The sequence below is a fragment of the Rattus norvegicus genome, chromosome 17, assembly GCF_021556685.1.
Source record: "Rattus norvegicus strain SHRSP/BbbUtx chromosome 17, alternate assembly SHRSP_T2T, whole genome shotgun sequence".
NCBI lineage: Eukaryota > Metazoa > Chordata > Mammalia > Rodentia > Muridae > Rattus > Rattus norvegicus.
Genome location: NC_141550.1, coordinates 79255525 through 79274969, shown reverse-complemented (window position 1 = coordinate 79274969; position 19445 = coordinate 79255525). Strand labels below are relative to the sequence as shown.

At 43.6% G+C, this 19445-nt stretch overlaps 2 protein-coding genes across 16 annotated transcripts in view; one reads left to right on the top strand and one right to left on the bottom strand.

The window, feature by feature from the left end:
* The window catches only part of Nudt5 (nudix hydrolase 5), a 24326-nt gene extending 10880 nt beyond the window's left edge, over window positions 1-13446 (top strand). For 2 of the 6 annotated variants that reach the window (XM_087591176.1, XM_087591174.1), the window contains exons 4-9: window positions 4327-4376; window positions 5520-5627; window positions 6962-7057; window positions 7889-7990; window positions 9690-9743; window positions 11562-13446. In XM_087591176.1, the coding sequence (XP_087447302.1) occupies window positions 4327-4376; window positions 5520-5627; window positions 6962-7057; window positions 7889-7990; window positions 9690-9743; window positions 11562-11671 (520 nt within the window). In that variant the 3' untranslated portion in view covers window positions 11672-13446. Of the gene's footprint in view, window positions 1-4326; window positions 4377-5519; window positions 5628-6961; window positions 7058-7888; window positions 8002-9557; window positions 9567-9689; window positions 9744-11561 lie in introns of all 6 variants that reach the window. The other 4 variants (XM_087591177.1, XM_087591175.1, XM_087591173.1 and 1 more) reach the window with 3 other exon arrangements.
* The window catches only part of Sec61a2 (SEC61 translocon subunit alpha 2), a 26899-nt gene continuing 20866 nt past the window's right edge, over window positions 13413-19445 (bottom strand). For 6 of the 10 annotated variants that reach the window (XM_087591164.1, XM_087591171.1, XM_087591166.1 and 3 more), the window contains 4 exons: window positions 18994-19191; window positions 16713-16904; window positions 16153-16229; window positions 13413-14187 (listed from right to left, as the gene is read on the bottom strand). In XM_087591164.1, coding sequence (XP_087447290.1) covers window positions 13899-14187; window positions 16153-16229; window positions 16713-16904; window positions 18994-19191 — 756 coding nt within the window. In that variant the 3' untranslated portion in view covers window positions 13413-13898. 10 annotated transcript variants of the gene reach the window in all.

Genomic DNA, 19445 nt, shown 5'->3' with positions numbered 1-19445 from the left:
TTCAAGAAAAATCGAATGTTCAATGTCTAAGTTAGAAGAAAAAGAAAACAAAACCATTGCTGGCTTTGAAGTAAAACATAGATGTTTATACCTTTCTTGGAAATGTAAATTGGAAAAATATTCTCCAAGATAGAGTAACATATCACAATAATGAGCTCTTTACCGCAGCTCCATTTCTGGAAACCTAAGCATCCTGACATAGAGAACGTGAGTTAGGGGCACAGCTCCACAAGAGTGGGAGAACGCTATCTATGCAGGCACCCACTCACCCACAACAGGGTGTCAGATCCCCTGGAGTCAGAATAAAGCAACTGGGAGCCACCCTGCATGGGCGCTAGGAGCCAACTCTAGTCCTCCTCAAGAACAGCAAGTGTCCTTAACCCCAGAGTCCTCTCCCAGCCCTGATGAACAGCAAGTGTCCTTAACCCCAGAGTCCTCTCCTAGCCCTGATGAACAGCAAGTGTCCTTAACCCCAGAGTCCTTTCCCAGCCCTGATGAACAGCAAGTGTCCTTAACCCCAGAGTCCTCTCCTAGCCCTGATGAACAGCAAGTGTCCTTAACCCCAGAGTCCTTTCCCAGCCCTGATGAACAGCAAGTGTCCTTAACCCCAGAGTCCTCTCCCTAGCCCTGATATATATGCGCTAAGCTGCGGAAAGTGGTGGATCAAGGAAGGCTAAAGGGGCAGGGCCTGGTGGTCCATGTGTCCAATCTCAGCACTCAGGAGATAGAGGCAGGCAGCTCTCTGGAGTTCAAGGCCAGCCTGGTCTATATGAAGTTCCAGGCAAGCCAGGGCTACCTAATAAGACCCTGATGGAGGGAGGGAGCATACCTGCCTATAACTAGCTTTTCCTTCTGTTTTCCATTATTTCATTAAAGAACTAAAAAGAAAACAAAACCAGTGTTGACTATTACATTGAAAAGAAGCTGTGGCTACAGCTCAGTGGTCTAGCACTTGTCGAGCATGGGCGTAATCCCAAACGCCACAAAAATAAATAAATAAATAAATAAATAAGTGGAAATCACTAGGAAAGGAGGAATGTATTAAATAGGTTTACTATTTACTACTCACTGAAATGTGTTAAGAAATAAAATAGAATAAAGCTGAATTTAGTGTCCTGATGTCACACCAAGCCATTAGAAAAAATCTTATTTGCTGCACAATCATGGGAGAATCGTGTATGGTTTTTTTGTTTTTTTTTGTTTTGTTTTTTTTTTGTTTTTTTGTTTTTTTGTTTTTTTGTTTTTTTTTTTTTGTGAGAGCAAATGCATTTATCATCAAGGTGACTGCATGGATTTGTTGATTGGAACACATTTTGATTGTTTCTGCTGAACTAGCACAGACCTTAGTAAAGCCCATTACTAGAGAGAAGGGAGACATTAGTTAGAAGCAGACAGACAGAGCTAAGTATGAAATAAGCAGAGGATAGGTGTGAGCCCAGGTCAACTAAAGCTGCAGCGAGTACAGCGTGTGCAGTGTATTTATTTATACTGTGAAATGTTTAGTTACCAGAGCTCGGCATAGTGAAATGGTCTGGCTCTATTTTTCCTGAAAACAGAGTTTATACCACAAAATACAGACTTTATTACTAAGAAATTAATTCAGTGGTTCTCAACCTGTGAGTTACAACCCCTTTGGGGGTCGACCAGTTACACTGATATTTACATTGTGGTTCAGAACAGTAGCAAATTACAGTTATCAAGTAGCAATGAAAATAATTTTATGGCTGGGGGTCACCACAACACGAGGAACTGTATTAAAGGGTGGCAGCGTTAGGAAGGTTGAGAAGCACTGCTCTAAAAGGTATCTGGGAGTCACACCCAGCTGTCTTTCCCTGACCAGCCCTCAGGTATTTATTAATCTAAGTTACCGTCCCACTTAGGACTACTGTTGCTGCAATGAAACCGCAGGACCAAAAGCAACTTGGGGAGAGGGGGGAGGGTTTATTTACTTGGTTAAGCTGTCCATCATCAAAGGAAGTCAGGAACGTGGAGTTAGGAGATGAACCAGAGGCCTTGGAGGGTGCCGCTTACTGGTCTGTTCCCCATGGTTTGCTCAGCCTGCTTTCTTACAGAACCAAGAACCACCAGCCCAGGACTGGCCCCACCCACAGTGGGCTGGGCCCTTCCCATCAATCACTAAGAAAATGCCTACTGGCTTGCCTATACTCAATCTTATTGAGACATTTTCTCAGTTGAGACTCTCTGGTAACTCTAGCTTGTGTCAAGTTGGCATAAAAGTGCCCAACACTTGGGGTTGGGGATTTAGCTCAGTGGTAGAGCGCTTGCCTAAGAAGCGCAAGGCCCTGGGTTTGGTCCCCAGCTCCGAAAAAAAAGAACCAAAAAAAAAAAAAAAAAAAAAAAAAGTGCCCAACACAGTCATTGTGGACTCTTTTTTTCCCCACAGAATTCCTATATCTAGTTTTCATTCCAGAGAATCTAGTCTTCAATTCGGGAATGAACTTTGAAGTCTAAGTACCATGTTTGCTCCACCTTCCATATATAACCCTTCTTTCTGGTCATTAACGAAGGCCATGCACAGCACTGATGGCTCTCAGCACAAAGTCAAGCTCTGAAGATATGGCTATCGACCATGTTTTATTAATTTGTAGAAGTCCGTTATCTGTTACCCCGAAGCAAAGCATATGTTTACAGATAAAATAACCAAAGAACGATTTGCTGCTGCCTTGTTCAGGAAGAAGGGTAGAGAACTAGCTCTAGACGTGCTCCGTTCTAGCGTTCCGTCCTTACTCTTGCCTTTGAGGTGGGACGAGTTGTCTGCTGCTTCCACCTCGTGCACCAGTGGCTAGAGGTAAAAAGCTGCCAGGGAGCCAACAAGAACACCAACACTGGAGAAATTGAAATGGAAACCCCGTTCTAACACTGGAAGCGATCTCTCCAGATTGTTTACTCCTGACTGCACAAAGAAGGAAACCGTCATGGCCTTGGGTTCTGCTAGTGGAGGAATAGAGACTTAAGGTCTTGCCCCCATAAGCGCACATGTGTTGAGTCCTAGGAGAGCGGCTGTGTATCTCACATGAGTGTCTATTCGCCTTTCATAACAGATGGCTCATCTCTGCCTGTTGCTTGACCTTGACCTGTAATGATGCTCCTCTCTTTGTTCTCCTTATCCCTAGTGTTTGGGATGGGACCTTCAGTGCTCTGCCCAGCACTGTCTTCAGTCTTTAGGACTAACCTTAGGAGGCAGCAGAGAGAGCTGTGGCAAAAGGTGTTTTGTGTCTTGTGGTCTGTTCTACTGATTGGAAACTGCTTGTTGGTTGGGCTTCTTGCTACTAACAGGAGTGTTAGGCTGCGTGAGCTGTCACAGTACTCATGATGTCGCAGCAGCTCGCAGCACAGAAGTCTGGTGGGTTTGGTTTGGTTTGGTTTGCCTGTAGAACTTGGGTCTTTTCTGAAAGGTGTCAGATCATAATCCTACCTTTAGAACACAGTCTAACCATGGATGCTTGGCCACCTCCGTCATTCCTGTAGCAGTGCTCCTCCCCACCCCTGAGAGATGAGAACTAAAGGGGAGGAATTTCTTGTTACTCTCTCCCACTTTCCAACAGTGTGGGTCCCCTGTAACCAAATTTCCATGTAATTCTGCATGGCGTTCCTGTAAGAGCAGGCAGACCAGCAGAGGCATCACCAAAACCTGACAACAGGCAGCCAGGAACAAACCTGACACAAACTAAAGCCATAAAGGGAGTGAGACTGTGACACCCAGCACTTCCCGCCTCCTCTAGGGACCTGTCTTTTCCTCATATATAAGGCCACACTCATGCAAAGAAAATCTGAAGTCCTCAGATACGCAGGAAAGCTCTGCTCTCTTGAGCTGTGCAGTTTGTCCCGTATTTTAAACCTCATAGATGCAGTGGTCCACGTCGTGCATGGCCTCCTTTTAAACCTCATAGATGTGGTGGTCCACGTCGTGCATGGCCTCCTTTGCTTTTGGAAATGCATCCGGAATGTCCCTGGGGCAGACTGCATCACTGTGGAAAGGTCTAGACAGCGGACCAGCTTCTGCTTCTCACTGTAGCGTGACGATTCAGACCTGTCCTGAGGCTGTAGTGAGCCCAGGCAGTTTCTGCTCAGTCGCTCTTGCTTAGATGGTAGCCAGAGGCTGAGGGGGAGAGTGGGGACGTCCTCTGTTCACGCGGCTACAGAAAGCACAGTTGGCTGTTTAAGTACAGATGTTTACTGTGCTCTTGGACCACTGTCCTTAGCATATCTGCATGCCTTGCATCTATGCCGTGCTGACAATCTACAGAAACCCAAAGAACACTTTCCCTTTGGCACTAATGGCTTTTTTCTTTGTTCTCTGCATAGAACCTGGGAAACAGTGAAGCTTACGACCAGGAAGGGAAAATCTGCTGATGGTATGACTATTATAACTCTTTGTGAAGGAAGTTAGTGCATTATAAGATGGCGTTTAACTAAGCATAGAGCTCAAAGCAGAATTACCCTCACAGGATCCTTTACGGGCGACTCTCCTGTTTTTACAATGCTATGTTTCAAAGCTCTCTGTGTAAGTCAATTCTAGAAACAGATTTTTAAGGAAAAATATGTTAAGCTTTATAGCCATATAGTCGGTATACTCTGGAGCCATGCTCCGTGTCTGGTGTGTTAAGATCCCTGGAGTCCTTTGTACTCTGAGTGTGAGTGCCTTTGGGAGTGGTCAATGACCTCCCCGCTGTCATGCTTCAGTTAGAGGGAAGAGAACTGGGAAAGGGGTTCAGATCAGTTCCCCTTCCTTCCAGGCAGAAATGGCTCAGGTGCCCCAGAAACATCCTGGTAGCCATTTGTTGTCTGTGGAAACTGAGCTGCTGACCTGCCTTTCTTTTTGTTTTTCCATCGTGGTTTGACTTGTGTTTCTAGGAAGCAAGCAGTTGCTTCACTGTAGCTGTTCTCACCTGTCAGGATTTACAGACACAGTCTCTCCTTTCTGTCTGGCCTTCTGGCTTTATGTTAAGGCCCAGTTATTTGGAGGGAAGAGCATCTGTGGTAAAGCAGCAAAGGCATTGATGTAGACACAGTGGATCTTGGCTGCCGCGTGGGGAGTTGGGGCCTCCCATCCTCAGCCCTGGGTGACCTGCTTGGTTTCCACTTCAGTTTCGTTTTTTAAGAAATTATGTCTGGGTCTGGTGGCGCATACCTGAACTCCTATATTCTTGGGAGGCTGGGGCAGAAAAATCATGAGTTTCAGTTATTCTGAGCAGTAAAGACAGCATAGTAAGAGTATGTAAAATAAAAAGATGAAAGGAAAGCAATACTGTGAAAATTAAAATGAACTTTTCATAATAAAAAAAAGTCACACAGAGTGTTACTTTTTACATTTTAGAATGAAAGTAGTTTCAAGTTTGGCGGCCAACACAGTAGATTGTTAATTTTCTTCAGAGCAAATTCAGAGTGATTTGGATGCACTGCCTTCAAATCTAGGGTTTATGTTGGATTGCTGTGAACAGGCTGCTGGCCTGACTGGCCTTCCTTAAGGATTCCATAGCTTCCTTTCTCTTTGACAGCCGTGTCAGTCATACCAGTCCTGCAAAGAACGCTTCATCATGAGTGCATTGTCCTGGTGAAGCAGTTCCGGCCCCCGATGGGCGGCTACTGCCTGGAGTTCCCAGCAGGTGAGGGCTCCACTCAGGTCCTTGGCCTGAGACTGGAGGTCGTGCTGTGTATGTCATCTGTCCACGTGGCTGTCGATAAATGATGCTCCTGTCCAAGGCTAGGGAAATGGGATGCAAGCAAGGCGACGTGAGTTTCCATCCCTAGAATCCTGTGTCAGCCAGGTAGGTGTGGAGGCGAACAGGGAATTCCATCCCTGGACGGTAGACAGAGGGGCTCTCTGGACCAAGCTGGCGAGTGAGTCCAGCCATGTCCATGAGCTCTGGGTCTGACTGAGAGATCTTGAGTGGAAGAGTGACTGAGGAAAACTCAACATTCGTGCTCCACGTGCATACACACAGATATATAAGAAGAAGAAACATGTTTAATAAGGCTCCTTCAAGCCCCTGGCCACATAGCCTCAGTAGAGCTCTCGAGTCTCCAGTACTTGGTGCTATTCACTTACCAACGGGGCTCGCCTTCCACCACTAGCAGTCTACACGCTCGGGAGTTCACAGGAGTACGTGCTTCAGACTCTGACTGCAGGGCTGCAGCTGGAAGACACCTTCATCTACCGTAAACGCATGGGGCAAGAAAACTCTTGATTGTATGTAGAGGTATTGTTTAGTTTCACTATAATTAAAGAAGCCATCCAGAATTTGATACACGGTATTATAACAATCTATTGGACTGTGCCCATATGAAGAGATTAATAAACCCCATCCTCGTATCTGATGCAAATGGTGTACTTATAAAGCCAGGTTCATGTAAGGTTCAGGTACAGTGTTTACCCAGAGCGCACAAAGCTCTGGGCCACATTCCCTGGGCTACAGTGGGAAGGCCTGGCCCATGGCAATGCGCACTTAACTTTCTCCCTTGCCCTGTTAGCAAGACGGAAATGGCACTGAAAGTGATGACCTACATTTTACTTGTTCTTTACCTGGCTGTGTTCAGGAAAATAAGCCCGAGTTGTTACTTTCCTCACGCTTGGTCTATTTGTTTCCTGACATGACCATAGTATGACCTGGTCCACACCTTCGGGACACTGCTGGTTCTTCATTGTTGGGCCTCAGTATTTTTCTATGAGGAAGGAAAGCAAGTACACTGTCACCATACAGAAAAAGGAACCCAGAGTCAGCCTCTTGTACTGTAGTCTCACAGCTGGCTCAAGACCTAGGCCTTTTGGCCACCACTGAATCCCCGTTCCTTACAGTGCTGTCCCCTTGTACAGAATGTAGTTGAGATGTTCATGAGAAACCTGCTTGGTGTGCAAGGGTCACTTTGACTCTTGCAAGTCAGTGCCTTAGCAACTGTCAGGAAGATGTTCAGGGACACTGGCTTCCCATCTGTCCTCCAGGGCTCATCGAAGACGGGGAAAGCCCAGAAGCGGCTGCTCTGCGGGAGCTGGAGGAAGAGACTGGCTACAAAGGTGACATTGCTGAATGCTCTCCAGGTCCGTATCCGTTCAGGAAGTGTCAGCTTCTTGAACATTAAAAAGGGGGTTCTTTATGGTTGGGGTGTGGGCAGAGAGGAACCGGGGACTTGGGGGTTCTTTATGGTTGGGGTGCAGGTAGAGAGGGACCAGGGACTTGGGGGTTCTTTATGGTTGGGGTGGGCAGAGAGGAACCAGGGACTTGGGGGTTCTTTATGGTTGGGTGTGGGCAGAGAGGAACCAGGGACTTGGGGGTTTTTTATGGTTGGGGTGCAGGCAGAGAGGGACCAGGGACTTGGGGGTTCTTTATGGTTGGGGTGCAGGCAGAGAGGGACCAGGGACTTGGGTTGGTGTCCAGCCAGGCTCAGTGGCACATGTGTAATGTTAATCCTCCAGGACAGAGACAGGAGGATTAAGAGTTGGAGGTCAGTGTGGGATGTACAGTAAGACTGTGTTTCCATGCCCCTCCCTCCAAATTGAAAAGGGAGAATTCTCCTCCATCTGGGAGTGGACTTCTCTGCATGGGAGCAAGTTAGGACCTGAAATTGGGAAATGATGAGACCAGGTTTCTTGAGCATGCACAGCCAATCTTCCTCCTTCCTCACCTCGCCTGTGCCGTACTCGCTGGGGTCTGTCCTGGTCGGAACCGTCTGAACCCTCAGACTGCCCAGACATGACTGCGGACTCCAGGGAGCTTGAGAGCTTTTCAGTACATGTTCTACAGTAACGTCTCCTGAGTAGATTCCATGTTGAATGAACCCTGAGCCCCACCTCTTCAGGGACAGTTAGTGACACAAGCACAGGGACTGGAGCCCTTGTCTCATTTCCTAAGACCGCTGTCACTTTTCACAGCTGTGTGTATGGATCCAGGCTTGTCAAACTGCACCACACACGTTGTGACAGTGACCATCAATGGAGATGACGCAGGAAATGTAAGGCCGAAACCCAAACCAGGTAAGGGTGTGGTGGGTGCATTTAAACTGGCTAACTTGCTGTGCAGCGAGGGGTCACTGAAAGCGCAGTCTCTTCCCACAGCTTCCTGGGTGCTTGCCCACCTCAGTGCTGGGTAGGTATTTTACATTCTCTGCATTACTTCATTGGCCTTTTAAGTATTTTTAAACGTTAGACTACAGAAATTATAATGTATTATATACATTATATATATTATCATGTCCTGGAACTCACTCTGTAGACCAGGCTGGCCTTGAACTCGGAGATCTGCCTGCCTATGTTGGGATTAAAGGCGGGGGACACCACTGCCCAGCTGTGTGTTAAATTTTATAACGTGTTAAATGTCCCTGCTTTTTTAAACAAACTTGATCCCCATTTAACAATGTGAGCTACAAACCCAACTACAATGTGAGGAACTTCAAAAACTGTGAATTTTGTCTTCATGTAGAAGAATAGCAGATGTTAAAGGGCAGCCTTCATTGAGCCAAGTTTTATATTTAAAGAATTTGTAAGGTTATTCTTCGCACTAGATTTACTAGCAAAGTAGAGTCCAAAAACATTAATATGTTGTCAGTTCCCTGTCCTTTCTTCCATCCCTTTGAATGTGGATGGGTGGATTTTCAATACACACACACACACACACACACACACACACACACACACACACACACACACACGTGTCCCTCAAAAATTTAAATTTTGTAATGACAAAATTGTGAGTTTAAAACTTAGTCCTGCTTAATCATGTCTGAGTGGTAACTCTTGTCCTGTTAAGTCATCCCTGCATCTGTTTCATTATTTCTGTGCAGCCAGTTTTAAAGGCTTGGTTGTTTAAACTAAAAATGTTCATAAGATGTGGAAGACACAGGAGCTTCTCAAAAAGTTAGAGAATTGTGTAGGATCTAGTCTTTGCAAAAGAAATAACCTAAAAACACCTGAGAGCGGGAGACTGACCTTCTAGTCTCCTCACTCACAGGAGCCAGTCGAGGCCAGCCAGGGTTCTCCCAGCAGACGGATAATGAGGTGTGTGATTTTGATGCGTGAGAGAACCTTGATGGCATATGCTAGGGAAGGCAGGGTGCGTTCTAAGGGCAAATGCTGATGCCACACACCTGGACTAGACAGGCACTCACAGGACAGAAAGTGGAGCTTGCAAGGATGAGAGTTACTGTTGAGTGAATTCCATTTGTTTAATAGTTTTAAATGCAAAAATACTCATAAGACATGAAAGACATTTAGGAGTTCCTCAAAATTTTAAATTTTTGGATGACAAAACTCTCTTAATCCTGCTGAAGTTTTATTTAAAAATGGTTAAAGTGATAAATTTTGTATTACGTGGTTTTCCACCAGTGTAAATGTAGTAATGTATAGTATAGGATATTCTTAAAACTTTCTGTCAAGTGTCTGATTTGGAGAGTAACAGTTGAAATTAACTGGACTGTGATGTATTTAGAGATCATAGGATTCTGTTGGACTGTTCTAGTCTTCGTATGACTTGCACTGAAGTCTTCAGAGGCATGCCATATAGCAGGGCGTCCTAAAATATAAGCCTTCTTCCTCCTTCTTTCAGGGGACGGAGGTACGTTACTCAGCTCCCAATGGCTGGCTTGGGATGGTGATGGAGTGGTGACGGCTGCACACATGGGCTGATGGGGTTTGCTGCTGCTCTTAGCTCTGTTTTCACTGCATTCTGTTTGTTTAGAGTTTGTGGAAGTGATTTCTTTACCAAAGAATGATCTGCTGACGAGACTTGACGGTAAGCACTCTCAAGGTTCTTACCCATCCTTCTCTTGGTTTCCTGTCACCTTCTCTCTCTGTTCACCTTATTCCTTTATCGTTACCTCAGTAATCTCAGACACCTAGCAACTGTTGAAAACTACTGTTGAACCATGCTAGTTTTCCTCTTCTCCCCCCACCCCCACCCTCACCCCCCAGAGCTGAGGACTGAACCCAGGGCCTTGTGCTTGCTAGGCAAGCGCTCTACCACTGAGCCAAATCCCCAACCCCAAGTTGTCCTTTTCAAGTGATATACAGTTCAAAAATTTTATGAAAAACATCCTGTGTCAAGGGAAGGCTTTAGGGGCTGGGGATTTGGCTCAGCGGTAGAGCGCTTACCTAGGAAGCGCAAGGCCCTGGGTTCGGTCCCCAGCTCCGAAAAAAAAGAACCAAAAAAAGAAAAAAAAAAGAAAAAAAAAAGGGAAGGCTTTAGTAGGGTCCCTTTTAGAACTTTCCCCTAATAATAGTAATTATTTTCCTGCTTTCTGGCCAAAGTGCTTAGGACCTTTAATCATTACTAGAGCACAGCTCTGCTATGCTGGAACGTTACACATTCCTGTGGAGAGTCAAATCTTACAGCAGCTGAGGAATCCTGCAGTTCCTCAGCACATGTGTGACTGTGAAGGTGATGTAATGAGCCTGGGTCAATCAGTGCTCATTTGGTTAGGTCACCCATCACCCCACAGAGATGATGCAGAGATCCTGTTAGATGTCACCAGGCCTTCCGTATGGAGAGGTGACATCACCAGGCCTTCCGTATGGAGAGGTGACATCACCAGGCCTTCCGTATGGAGAGGTGACAGCAGCACTGCTTGGTGCTCCTCTGTGCCCCAGCTCTGTAGATCTGTTCATCCCTGTGTGAAGAATCAGAGCCTTTGCAGGACCCCAGCTTTTTATCAGTTCCACTTAGGAGACTGACAACTTATTTTTTATGTTTGTTAAGTAGTTACCGTAGAGACTGACACAAAGTAACGAGGTATTTGTTGATCTGAAATGCCGAGAGCAATCCGTGATTCCCTGCCCCACCAGTGGGCAGTGGGCTTATGGCTTCACGTAAGCAGAGAGCTCTTATTTTGAAATGTCTATTATTTGTTTGAAAAGTTAACTATCTTTCAAACTATGATTTTGTATTCCTACACAGCTTTGATTTCTTTTCATAAAACTAGACCTAGGGTAAATTAATCTCAGTACCTAAAGCCAAATTAAATGCATTATTTATTCAGAAAAGCCATAGCAACCAATGTTATGCAGTACAGCCAATGATCTGACGGCCCTGAGGTGTTTGAGCTCCGCCATGGTTATCATTTATCGGTCACTAGCCTCTCATTTTCCTAAATGTAATAGATGTTTTGTGTAAAGAATATCCTTTTCAAAAATTCTTTCTCTATCCATGACTTCCCTTCTGGTCTTCGAAGGGGATACTCGGCAAGCAAGAGCACTTTACCTAACTTCAGCATAATCAAAATAGACTAATCAATACTCCATGTTAGTCTGTAACAGAGTAGCAACCAACACTCCTGCCATTCACAGGTGGGTAGGACATGAACCCAGACTTGGAGAATCATTCAATTGTGAAGTCTTTCCAAGCAAGCGGCTAGGAAACCAGGAGACACTGGGCCAGTGTGGCTGAGACCTAAGCCCGATTGTCATCTGCTGTGTTGCTACTTTTACTCCTTTACTCTAATCTTAACGTTAGTGTGTCCCCGGCGTCTAGTATTAGTGACTGGCATAGTGTGACAGACTAGGCTCTCCTCTCACTGTCTCTGCAGTCCCTAAACTGTCACCTTTGCTTCTTTAGCTCTGGGTGCAGAAGACCGTCTTACAGTGGACGCCAGGGTCTACGCCTATGCTCTGGCGCTGAAACATGCCAACGCCAAGCCCTTCGAAGTGCCCTTCCTCAAATTTTAAGGCCAAGGAGGACACTGGCCATGCTTTGTAAATGAAACCGTGAGGCCTTCATTCTTCAATGTATTCAATTAAGTTTAATGTAGATCATAAATCGGCTTTTTCATAAAATAAAAGCAGCACAGACTGCATGTGGTATGGAATTATAATTACAGAGAATATAACCTTCATTTAAACTTGTTAATACTCATGGAAATGACGTATAGTTAGGTATGTTTAAATTTCTTCTACCTCACCTGGCCTAGAAGGTGAGGGTATTTCTCAGGAATAGACTCGAGCTCCAAATTAGGTCAACTATTTTTACCCTCAATTCCTAAAATAAAAATTATGCACTTAAGTCTGCAGATAGCTATTTATTAGACTCAGTTTAAAAATTAGAAGGTTGGGTTTTTGTTTTGAGACAGGGTATCACTGGGTAGCCCTGGCTAGCCTGGAACTTATTTTGTAGACCAGGCTGGCTTTGAACTCAAGAGATTCATCTGTCTCTGTCTCTCTAAAGTTCTGGGAATAAAGATGTATAGCACCACATGTGGCAAAATAAGACTTGGGTGGGTTTTTTCTTGTTTTTTTTTTTTTTTTTTTTTTTTTTTTGTGATGTGTGTGTTTGGTTGTTGTGCTTTTCAGACAGGGTTTCTCATGTAACAGTCCTGGGGCTGTCCTGGAGCTCACTCTGTAGACCAGGCTCAACTTGAACTCAGAGATCCGCCGGCCTCTGCTGGATTAAGGGACGTACACCACCACACCCAGCTAAAAGTTTTAAAAAGAGACCCCAATATGGACGGACTTGGCTTCTCCTAATTCTAATGTGCTATATGGGATTCTTTTGGGCAGTGACATAAAATCAACAGAGCATAACATTTGTGGTAAAAATGTAGCTACTTGTGGTACTGCTTATAATCTACCTTCTTGGGAGGCTGATGCAGGAGGATCATAAATGAAGCCAATTTTGGTTACATTATAAAACTCTGTATCTCAGAAATAACTTTTAAAATATATTTAATATCCTCATAAGGCCATTTAATTCCTAAAAGTGTACGGAGATGCTTCAGTAGTGAGCGGTTAAGTTAGTTAAGAGACTGGAAACTCAGGATCCTTCCCTCGAGTGTGCACATACCTTAGTTTTCTAACTTTACCTCAGAAAATACTTGCTTTCCAAAACTAAATCCATAGTAAAAGGTTAACGTGGACTCTGCGTGTACATGGATGTCAATAGTCCTGGGTATAGGCAGATCTATCTGCCAACGGTCTGAAACATCAACCAGATGTCTGGTGTCTATTCCTCACAACTACTTGCCTACATCTTTTCTTATAACTGCCTTTTTTTTTTTTCCCATTCGTTTGGAAAACTCAGAAAGTGGGTTCTAATACCCCAGGGTGTTCTCCAGTATCTGACCTTAGCTCAAGCTAAATCAGTCCTACCTCCCATTCCTACTAAGAAAATCAATTACTGAAAACTGTGCTTCTGAAAGTAACAAGTTAAATTTGTTTTCTTTTTTTTTAAAAAATGAAGTCTGTACTCTAAAGATTACAAAGCAATGGGGTGATGTCAAATGAAGGCTAAGACACTATCCATGTCACAAGTAACCTTGCTACTGCCCCTGAGTAACTGACAAGTAAAATATGACTACATTTGAATATCCAGATGTTCAAGAATATCCAGATGTTCTGTATAAATCCAATGAACCTTTAGAAATAGAGAACACTTAGTAGGAATCTCTTTATTTTCCCAACACACCTGCAACAGTTTTATTAAATAAAAGTTTATTGTCTACTGTTTACACTTGGGTCCTGCTATGTGTATCACAGACATCAAGTCCTAGTATGAGTTACTCATTGCCCACTTCCACTCAACTACAGACACTGCTTGAGAACTGGGTCTTGCTTTGGGGATTAGGGGAGGGAGGAAAACACTTGGGGCATTGAAAGTAGAAGGCATAGCCAGTACAGCTGGACAGCACTCATTGCTGTCAACCAGGAAAAGAGGATGAATGAAAAGCAGAAAAGGAATTTGAAGCAATTGTTTCCAGTGACAGAAATAACTTCAATGCTTGATTTTTTTTTTTTTTTTTTTTTTTTTTTTTTTTTTTGCCCATCCAGGCTGAATGGCAGTTTGGGGATAGGATGAATTAAGAAGGGGTGGGGCTGGTGAGGGAAGAGAGAGAACATGGATATGAGTTAAAAAAGTATAAAAATTATCTAAAATATACATTAGATATAAATGCTCCATAACTCATTGGGGAAGCTCAAAACACTGGAAAGTGGCAATCTGCACTGCATTTATCTTTAAACAAGGGGTACTCCGTGTTCTCAATGTCGTGTGCAAAGCTGACCCATGCCAGTCTCGCTGTCTGACCAACAGCCAGGCAGGTCCACGGCTTCCCAGCGTCATGGCTAACACTAGATGGACAGTGTCGACAAAGAATGTAAACTTGAGTTTTAAGGCAGCTGGTACTGATGCTGCGCACAGGCTTAGCTCCGCCCACTCCAGAAACGGGGTGCTTAGCACTGAAAACAACAAACTGTGGGAAGAAAGGGGAACCAGCATCATTTGACAGAAACAGTATGCCAAAATATTTCCCTTTCACACACACAAATAGATGAACATTTAGAAAAACAAAGCACCCATTCCACCAACTTCAGCCTGTTCCTTAACAAATATTTCAAAATACTGATAAATAATAGTGACTGCAAGCAGAATTCCAGTGCCCGAGCCAATGGCGCCCAGGAAGTCTGCTAGTACCGACAGGGCACCGATGCATAGACCCCCAAAGGCAGCTGCTGTGGGGATGTACCTAAAAGACAAAAGACCTTTGTCAGGCAGTGGGGAACAAGGAAGAATACGGTAGCCAGAAGCAGAGCAGCCTCCAGCTTTGCTAAAAATGATAAACTTGTCAGCAGTCCTCACTCTGAAAGGAGTGTACACACGAGGAGACAGACCGATTAAGGCAATGATCTAAACCACCAAATTTTAAAATTGTAATACTTACAAGGCAGTGCAAGCTTTAGGACAGATGATTAGAATTTTAGACTGAAATTTACTATTTGCACCTATACATAGATGTTATAGTATATGTATTTTCAAACATCTCTCTGTAGCCTTGGGTTGGCCTAGAACTCATAGCAATCCACCTGCTTCAGCTTCCAAATACTGAGATTACATTAATAAGCCGCCATGCCTGACTACAATTTGGGGATGGGGGAAGAGGTTTGTTTTCGTCTGGATCTCAAATAGCATCCTACCCCCTCACTTGCAGACTTTCAAGATCAGAGAGACATGTGGCATCACATCTGATGACAATATTTCATATTCTTAAATAGGTAGCCCTAAATTGCCTCTTGTGGGGTAAAAAAATTTCAAACGAGACACATATGTACACATTGGCAAAACACTCATATACATAAAATAAATTAAGATAGGAACACTAGTGCCAGTTCAAGAAACTGCTGAAGAAATAGCAATCCCCATACAACTAGGTCCCTTGTATGGCCTGGTACTCAATGTACAGCCCAGGCTGCCCTTTAGCTTGCAGCAGCCCTGCATTAGCTTCCCCAGTGCTCGAGTTACAGGTGTACAATATGTAATTCAACTGAATGCATTAAGTAGTATGTGAATTTTATCTCAATAAAGTTGTCAGAAAGACCAAATACTGTTTCCTGGAGCCGGGGGTATGTATCAGTGTTTTTTAGAAGCTCCTGATAGCTTCATGCGCAGCCGGCCAACACAGAGAACTACTAATATGATCATTTAACGCTGCAGCGAGCAGTGAAAGCACAGTCTCTATTTAAATCTATATAGGCTGCTGTGGTGGTTTGAATAGCTGTGTCCCCCACAGACGCACATGTTTGAACAAACCTCTGAAACTAAGCCAGCCCCAAGTAAGTGTTTTCCTTTTCTGAGTTGCTATGGTCATGGTGTCTCTTCACAGCAATGAAACCCTAAGAGGCCTGCCTACACAAGCTCTGGATAAGGACAACACCAACAGACATGCTAACGTGGAAAGGGTCTCAACACTAACAATTAGGCAACTGAGGAATACTGGGAGCAGGAGAGACGGTCTCTCCAGGGAGAGGCCCCCCGGCTGGTTATCCAAATGGACAGCTCTAAAACCATAGGTGCACAGATGCCATTCATTGTTCATTATCTACTTAGGAATATATATATGTATACATACATACATACTCACATACACATTTGTTTTAGGAACGTGTGTGTGTGTGTGTGTGTGTGTGTGTGTGTGTGTGTGTGTGTAAGAGAAACACAAAAAAGATGCTGTGGATTTGAGACATCAGGAGGTAGGGGCAATAATATCTTCAAAAAGTAAGTTTAAAAGATTATAAAAGGGCCAACTTTTTGTGTTAGACAAGTTTTAGTTAAATTTCAATTCTCTTATAATGAGCAGAAAACAATAAATTCGAATAAAGCAGTGACCTTTCGAGATGACAGGACTAAAACCGTCTTATGAAGAAATGGCCCGTGACCGTACCTGTTCAGCTCATGAACCATGGAGGTGTCTCTGTGGCCCCTCATCACCATCTGCTGCTCTTTAAGCTGCTTGGCCACCTGGCCAAAAAAGGGGGGCAGGGGGAGAAAACTTCTGAAATTAAACTATTCTCATTTGGTTGCTTTCTACACCGAGATATAGGCCCCTCAACACTGGCACTGTATGGCTCCCATGAACACCGTGCTGCCAGGTGTGCTGCCCACATTACTGTGTCTGCTCGAAGCACTTGATTAACTCTGTAAAGAGGATACTAAAGAGGGCTTTTGAGTAGGACTGAGTTTTAAAAGATCACAAAGCTATTGTACACGTTCAAAAGAACCAATTTTTCATCTGTTAGGGGTATATGAACAAAGCTTAAAACTATAAAAGAATTTTGGTACCCAAACACTATGATTTTTAAAAAATTCTTTTTTTTTTTTTTTTGGTTCCTTTTTTTCAGAGCTGGGGACCGAACCCTGGGCCTTGCTTCCTAGGCAAGCGCTCTACCACTGAGCTAAATCCCCAGCCCCTACAAAATTCTTTTTGGCCAGCTACATACTTACATCTTTGGCTGAGGAACCAGAAACTTCTATCCACGTCTTAGAAAAGAATGCACACGACCCCAACATGAAGATAATATACACGACTACATGAACAGGATCCTCAAATATGGCTCCCATGGACTCAGGAGGAGAGAGATAGTAACACAGGCCACCAACAGGGTAGGAGCGAGCAGGTCCTCCCCCGCTGACATCCTACGAAACAAGAAGCAGAGTCAACTCTAGCTGGCTGAGAACACTGGGGTTTCCATTTGTTACTGAGGATCACACCCAGGGCCTTCAAGTATCAAGTCTGTGCCTTACAATGAATTATGCCATAGACCTTAAGGTTTGTCTTCGGGCTGGGGATTTAGCTCAGTGGTAGAGCGCTTACCTAGGAAGCGCAAGGCCCTGGGTTCGGTCCCCAGCTCCGAAAAAAAGAACCAAAAAAAAAAAAAAAAAAAAAAAAAGGTTTGTCTTCATTTTTTTTTCTTTTCTTTTTTTCGGAGCTGGGGACCGAACCCAGGGCCTTGCGCTTGCTAGGTAAGCGCTCTACCACTGAGCTAAATCCCCAACCCTTGTCTTCATTTTGACATGAGGTTTCACTATGTTGCCCAAGATAACCCAAAACTCTTGAAGTGATCTCCTATTTTAGCCTCCGGAGTATTTAAGACTACAGTTATCGCAACCAGAATTTATGTTTGAATTTTTAAAAATTTATGACAATGTTTTAACTTTTTAAAAAAAGTTTTATTACTATGTAGTGTGTATATAGTACACAGTACTATGTACTATGTAGTCTGTGGGTTGGTATATGTATAGCTCAGTGCATATGTGGAGGTCAAGGGGCAGCTTCATGGAATTGCTTCTCTCCCGCCACCCTTCATAGGATCTGGGAATCAAACTCAAGAGTGTTAGACTTACGCCGAAAACACCTTTACCTGCTGAGCCATTTCACGAGCCCTATAGCCAATGAACCTCTACAATTTTAGGAGTTAACTTTGCGTTCTTCATTCCTTCAGAATTATATACTTCATTTTGTGTAAGACATTCAGTGTCATTAACAGAAAAGTGAGTTTTAAAAATATACATCTACAAAGTCTTGAGGGTAGAAATAGAAGAAATTCTAATTAATTTCTGATTATATTTGGAATCTGAAACGTTTCTCAACTCCCTGTTGCACTTTGCTATTAGGAGTGCAAGCCAGGCGGGCAGTGGTGGCGCACACCTTTATTCCCAGCACTGGGAGGCAGAGGCAGGCAGATCTCATAGAGTTCAAGCCCTGCTTGGTCTACAAAGTGAGCTCCAGATCAAAGACAGGGCTATAGAGAAAAACCTTTTCTTGAAAAGCTTTAAATAAATAAATAATCCCAGCACTCAGAGAGTTGAGTCAAGAGGATCAAGTGTCTGAGGCCAGCCTAAGCTTCAAAAAACCAAACCAAACAAAAAAACAACAAAACCTAGCTCAGTGCCAGGTCACACGCATTAGTGCACTTATCTAGAATAAGCACTGCATTTCAAGGAGGGCTCCAAATACTATTTATTTATTTATTTTTTGGTACAAATCAAATCTAGAATTCTATAAATGAATAAAGAAAAACAGGAAATTGTCCTTTTTTAATTCTGTAATTATAAGAGGGAAATGCTGTTACATGATCAAATTTTAGCTGGATTGCTTTAAAAATAAAGATCTGAGATTATTTTGTTTTGGGTTTAATGGATTCTCTATCTGTTTTTCAGTCCTGTTAATAACTACAAGTCCATCTCCAGCCTCGTCAAACGCAAGCTAGTTTAATGCCATTCAGGTCATGGAAAAGGAAAGAAAGAGAGAAAAAGATGATTCTTTCTTCCCATTTTTACAATTACCCGTAAATAGCTCTCCTCTCCCTATTTTTGGCAAATAGAAAGCGTTATAGCAGACACAACAAGGTGACAAGAGGCCAGATATGGTGGCCCAAGCCTGTGATTCCTACACACAGAGCTCGGCTGAGGCAAGAAGACTAGTCAGCCTGGGCCACAGCATGAGACCAGGTCTCTGAACAACGAGACCACAAGACAGAAAACCACTTTTAGGAAAGCACTTCTATGATTTTTTTTTTAGCCTAAAAAAGCTATTTAAATGATACACAAAAATGTTTCCCATATAGGAAAATATTAATCTTAGAACATTTACCCAATTTTCAAAATAACAAAATGGTACAGCTATATCAATTTCAAAATATTTCAATATCTATCTCAATCAGCTAAAGATATAACTATAAAATCAAATTTTAAATACTTAATAAAAATAAACAAACATACTCACGGCCCACTGTCCTAGTAAGTTTACTAAGAAGTTGCCACTAAATCGAACAGACAGCATCTGGGAAATGACGTACAAGTTTGAAACTAGGGCGGACTGGAGGATTATGGGAATATTTGATGTGTAGAAGAGCTTGATGGGATAGCTACTGTACTGTCCGCGATACCGGGCCGACTTAATGGGCAAGTCAACACGAAACCCCTGAAAATGAAATTAAGAGTGAGAGGAACTACATATCAAAGAGCGCACAGAAGGAAGGGCAGCTGCGGAGGGGGTGGGACAAGCCAGCAGCAGAACTTGTATCCTCTCCCAAGAGCCTCCCGTTTTTTTCTATTTTATGGCAATAGTTTCCACCTTCAAACTCAAGTTTAAAGAATGGTTCTTGAAACATCGCTTGTTAGAAACCACCCTTTTGAACAGCACTGCCCTTGCTACACCAGTGAGAACATCACACT